This window comes from Penaeus chinensis, chromosome 1 (genome assembly GCF_019202785.1).
Source record: "Penaeus chinensis breed Huanghai No. 1 chromosome 1, ASM1920278v2, whole genome shotgun sequence".
In the NCBI taxonomy this organism is placed as follows: domain Eukaryota; kingdom Metazoa; phylum Arthropoda; class Malacostraca; order Decapoda; family Penaeidae; genus Penaeus; species Penaeus chinensis.
The window spans coordinates 549,479-554,589 of record NC_061819.1 but is presented as its reverse complement, the minus strand read 5'-3'; the positions used below and the strand labels follow the sequence as shown (position 1 = coordinate 554,589).

The 5,111-nt window shown below is 42.3% G+C and overlaps 1 protein-coding gene across 1 annotated transcript in view; it reads right to left on the bottom strand.

The window, feature by feature from the left end:
* The window catches only part of LOC125027740 (cytochrome P450 4C1-like), a 4,187-nt gene extending 779 nt beyond the window's left edge, over window positions 1-3,408 (bottom strand). The window contains exons 1-9 of the mRNA XM_047616864.1: window positions 3,295-3,408; window positions 2,939-3,020; window positions 2,717-2,820; window positions 2,518-2,608; window positions 2,191-2,376; window positions 1,903-1,972; window positions 1,106-1,314; window positions 431-609; window positions 128-296 (exon numbers count right to left, since the gene is read on the bottom strand). Of these exons, the coding sequence (XP_047472820.1) occupies window positions 128-296; window positions 431-609; window positions 1,106-1,314; window positions 1,903-1,972; window positions 2,191-2,376; window positions 2,518-2,608; window positions 2,717-2,820; window positions 2,939-3,020; window positions 3,295-3,408 (1,204 nt within the window). The remainder of the gene's footprint in view (window positions 1-127; window positions 297-430; window positions 610-1,105; window positions 1,315-1,902; window positions 1,973-2,190; window positions 2,377-2,517; window positions 2,609-2,716; window positions 2,821-2,938; window positions 3,021-3,294) is intronic.
* Between the last annotated feature and the right edge of the window lie 1,703 nt (window positions 3,409-5,111).

Below are 5,111 nucleotides of genomic sequence, written 5' to 3'. Positions count from 1 at the left end.
GAACGCATTTCATATTTCAATTCAGTTTGTTTTTACAATGAAAAATTAATAGAATTCCTGATCTAGTATCATGCGGTTGTCTTCATTAATATATAAATCCATCACTGACGTGATGGATGTTACATACATATGCGGACGTCTTCGTGCAGTATCCTGCCGAACCTCTGGACGGACGGGAACAGCCTCAGGCTCTCCTTGATGCAGTTCTCCAGCAGCTTCATGGAGCGCAAGTCGTCCATCGTCGCCGGGCGGTCCTCGTCGCCGAAGATCGACTCCAGCTCCTCGTGGACCCGAGCCTGAGGAACAGTTAGTGGTTAAGTGCTCAAGTAAGCTTAATGTAAGCTGAAAAAACGCGTATTCTTCAACAATCACGTGCTTGTGAGTTTATTATGACTCCTCTAGAGTCTCTACATCACACTCTGCTGGACACCTGTATCTCTGGGTGATGGCCTAGAAGGTAGAGAACCCAGTTCATGGCCGCCGTGGTGGTGTCGTGGCCCTCGAACATGAAGGTGTCCACCTCCTCGCGGATGTCATTGTCGGAGAGTTTGGCGCCGCCCTCCGAGTACTCCAGCAGGAGGTCCAGGAACGCCAGGCGCTTCTTCTTGCCTTTTGGGATTATGGGAAAGAGCTTTTGCAGGTATAGGATACACATCTGTATCTCATAAACTAAATATCAGGTGTCTATTCCCTAAAATCAAAAAGGGTGAAACTGGTTAACTTTTCCCAGCACGTTTCGAAGCATCGACTTTTAGTATGCGGATTACCGCAATAAGCTGTGGTACATGTTCTATTAACTCTTTATAAAGTACCAAGATGCCTTTTTTATGATATATTTCTGATCTTCGTTATGTACTTGGTAAAACAAAATCAATAATAAAATAAAATACAAGAAAAATTATGAAAAGTACTTTACATGAAAACGTTATTTTCAAGTTATAATTTAACAATGCAAGACACGGAATTCATTTTTGAGAGCAGCCCTCCATCTTTATGAAACATGTAATTTCCAAGATGTAATATCGTCACGTTAATGATACAATTTACACCGTGTGAGCATTCATATTTTATTAATTTATTCAGTATTAAGGAAAATTTCCCTTACCTGTCACTGATTCGTCCTCTGGTTCTGATTTTCCCCCGCTATCCTTCGACTTTTCCCGAAGAGCTTTCCTCTCCGCGATGGTTTCGTAGGACACGCCATGAAGAACCTTCAGGCAGGCGTCGCGCTCCTTCCTGGGCCCGAGAATGTAATAGAGCCACGCTGGACGGAGCCAGGGCGTCGTCGATCGCATGATGTAGAGGTTGGCAAACCTGTGGCAAGTATGTTAGAATTTATTTGTTACGTAATAACTGTTACACATTAACGATCAATAATGCGGATAATCGAAAGGCGCTATATGTGTGTTTTATTTTTCACTATAGGTAAAAGAGGAAAGGTCTGAACAATTTCCCAAGGCTCAGGAAATCTAGTACAAGTGCACAGATTTGTTGATCTTCCTTCGCATTTCGCTCTGAGTATGTTTCCCAGATCGAGATAATCCACTTCCATTTGTTGTTTGTTTGTTTGCTTATTTGCACATTTGTTTCTAGGAATTGCCATTTTCAAAAAAATATTTAAAAAATTTAAAGTACTAATACACAGGACGAGAAGTAAAGGGAGACTCTAATTCAGCGTTTTTCCAGAATTAATATTTGGTTATGTGACCGCACGCTTCGGGAAACTGCTTATCCGTTGAATTTATTTCTTGATGAAAATTATGAAATTATGTCAGAGAATCAGTTTTGGCAACATTAGAAGAGGATATCACACCGCCTTAAAATGTCTTAATTATCCTAGAGTTTTTATATCTCTTTTCATATATTTTAAATTGATGACGTTATATAACCGGGAGCACTTACTTGTCTAAAGCTTTCACGTAAGCGGATTCTACACTGCCCTGGGCATTCACCGTCCGCCCCATCGCCGTCTCTGTAGGAAAAGGAACACATCGGGAGAGTGACTATAAGCAAGGACTATGTAAGTATCCATATAACCTTGGTTATGAGTCACCTTTGTTGACTCATTCCTCTTTAGAGACCATTGTCAGATTGTAAAGGCAACCCTGACTTTAAATCTGCACAAACAGCTAATCTCAAGATTTCATTAAGCTAATAACTGAAGATTCCTTTATAAAGTAACACTGTTACCGCTTATGATGTCGAGGGCGCAGCGCGTGATGAAAGGGAAAATGTCGAACGGCTTCCCGTCGGCTTTCCCTCGCAGCTGCTGGATCATCGTCGTGCTCTGCCCGTTGAAAACGTCCAGGAAGTCCTCCAGGATCTTGAAGTGGAAGGCGGGCGTCAGGAGCTTCCTTCGGGAGTGCCACTTGCTGCCTGGAGGAGGAAGCAATGATATTATGCTCTTGTTGCTAGTGTTTTTGTTCTACATCTGTGAGCATGGTGTATTTTTTAATGCAATTTGTTCTACGCTCGTGATTAAGAGTGAGATAGTATAGGGGGGGGGGGGGATAATACCTGTTGATAACAGTAAACCATCACCAAGCCAGTCTCTGAGAAGGTCGTAACTGGCCCCTTTGTGGGTGTGCCTCTGACTTGCCAGAATAACCTGAAAAATGATTAATTGCCTTTTTGATGGGTGTCCAGTGCTTACTCGGCATTTGTAAAATACATCTGATAACATATATGGGCTACGTTGCGAATGAGTGACACGCACCTCAGCTCCTCTCGCGCTGCAGATCATGCACAGTGGAACGAAACCAATCCATAGTCTGACCACTTCGCCCAGCCGGCTGTTGTTGATCAGCCATTGCATGCGCTCTGTAACAGAACGCTAGGTTAGTCCATTTTGCATCTGAAGTGTGTTGTTGCTCCTTCACTTCTACATGGTAAGCCAGTGTGCCTTAGTTTCTAACGAACGTAACTGGGAATGCTTTACCTGCCGCAGTACCACCTCCGAATCGAGAATTTCCGAAGATGGGATGAGTTTTGGGGCCTGGGAGCTTGGCAAGAAGCAGTGACTGAAGAGGGAGAGGGGTGAAAGTTGTAGTAAAAGAATATGCTTTAGTTCCTAGGGAGATTTTAGCCTAGATTAAGTATTTTAACGGATTCAGCGGACGAAAATACGATTTCTTCCAAATTACCAGCCAAAACTTCAGGAAACATAACTGCAGTAAGGACACAAACACAAAAATCAGTTCAAATCAAAACAGACTCGACTTTGATCAGCTATATGTTGTCTTTTCTTCCTTTCAGAGCCCATCGTCCTACATGACCCAACCCTAAAGGACTCACCTTCCGTTGCCTCGTCAAGAGCCAGGCAAATGTAAGAGCCAGAGCTGCCGTAAGAGCCAAGTACGTGGAAGCACTCGAAGCCCAAACGAGGGTGTCACTCTTCAACCACGACATCGCAGAAAAGGGTGTGTTCTCCCTCCGTTGCAGCTCGCGTTCAAAATAGACACTCTATGACGCTGCTAGTTCCTTTTAAATGTATTTCTTATCGAACCATGATATGAAAGTATGGACATTATCTTCGATTACCACTTACCTTTTTTGCTAATCTGCTAGTCTTCCAGTTGCTTATTATACCTACCTATCCATACGTTACCTACCACACATACACAGACATATATGTGTTCATTTTTGTATGCGCAGTATACATTCTTAGATACACACACACACACATATACATACATACATATATATATATATATATATATATATATATATATATATATATATATGTATACACGTATGTGTGTGTGTATACTTTATATAAATTCATACACACACATACAGACACACACACACACACACACACACAGAGAGAGAGAGAGAGAGAGAGAGAGAGAGAGAGAGAGAGAGAGAGAGAGAGAGAGAGAGAGGGGGGGGGGGAGAGAAAGAGAGAGAGGTTTATTTTTTTCTTTTTATTTGATACCATTTGTTACAATGGATATCCTTGGTGTGACATAGTGTCTGTTTCATTTTGCTTCTAAGTTATCCCCTGTGTGCAAGGAATGGCCGGGGTTACCATCCACTGGCGGCGGGGGATTTGAACGCAGGTCAGCAAGATTGCTAGACAAGATCGCTACCGCTGCACCACACAGAGAGAGGGGGAGAGAGAGAAAGAGAAAGAGAGAGAGAGAGTGTTATCTCACTTGCCAACACCAACTCAACAAGTGATCGCGTCACGAGAATGCCAGTGTCAAGAGGGATTTCACCCTCATCTATATTTGGGATCGAATCAGGGTGTGCATACATACATACATGCACACACACACACACACGCACACACACACACACACATACACACACACACACACACACACACACACACACACACACACACACACACACACACACACACACACACACACACACACACACACACACACACACACACACACACACACACACACACACACACACACACACACACACACACACATATATATATATATGTGTGTGTGTGTGTGTGAATTTTAAACGGAGAAATTTCAGGAACGGAACATCTTACAGACTTGCTACGGACGGGAGTGCACTCGTGCAATTGCATAAGACAGAAACGCGAGTCAGAGGACGAGCAGGATGGAGATGTTCTACGGAAAAAAAGAGAAAAAATACTTAAGAAATACTTAAAAAATAGATAAGTATGTTGATAGACAAATTGATAGATAGACAGATATATCCCGTCTACTGTTATGTTCTTTTTTGGCATTCATTCTGTTATTTCATGTACCTCCAAAACCGCTTCACCAGCCTCGCTTTTAAGCCCAACAGACCCGTTGTGTGTTTACAGTTACTTTGCTTTTCGTTTGTTTCTTTAATTTTTTGTTCTTTTTTCGGTTTTGTTTTACTTCACCCTTATTTTGTCGCCAGTATTATACGCAATCATTTTATCTATGCTCTCCTTTCATTCCCTCCCTCCTTGGAAAGTCAGACCTAGATGTCATGGCCCTCAGTTCCCTAACAGATGAAACCTCGTACACTTGATTCGGTTCCCTAATATTCCATTGCAATTACATATCGCCACATCACCTCTTCATCACCTTCTATCCTTTATATCTTTCTTAGTGTTTTTCTCCTTCATCATCCACTTGTTCAACAATGTT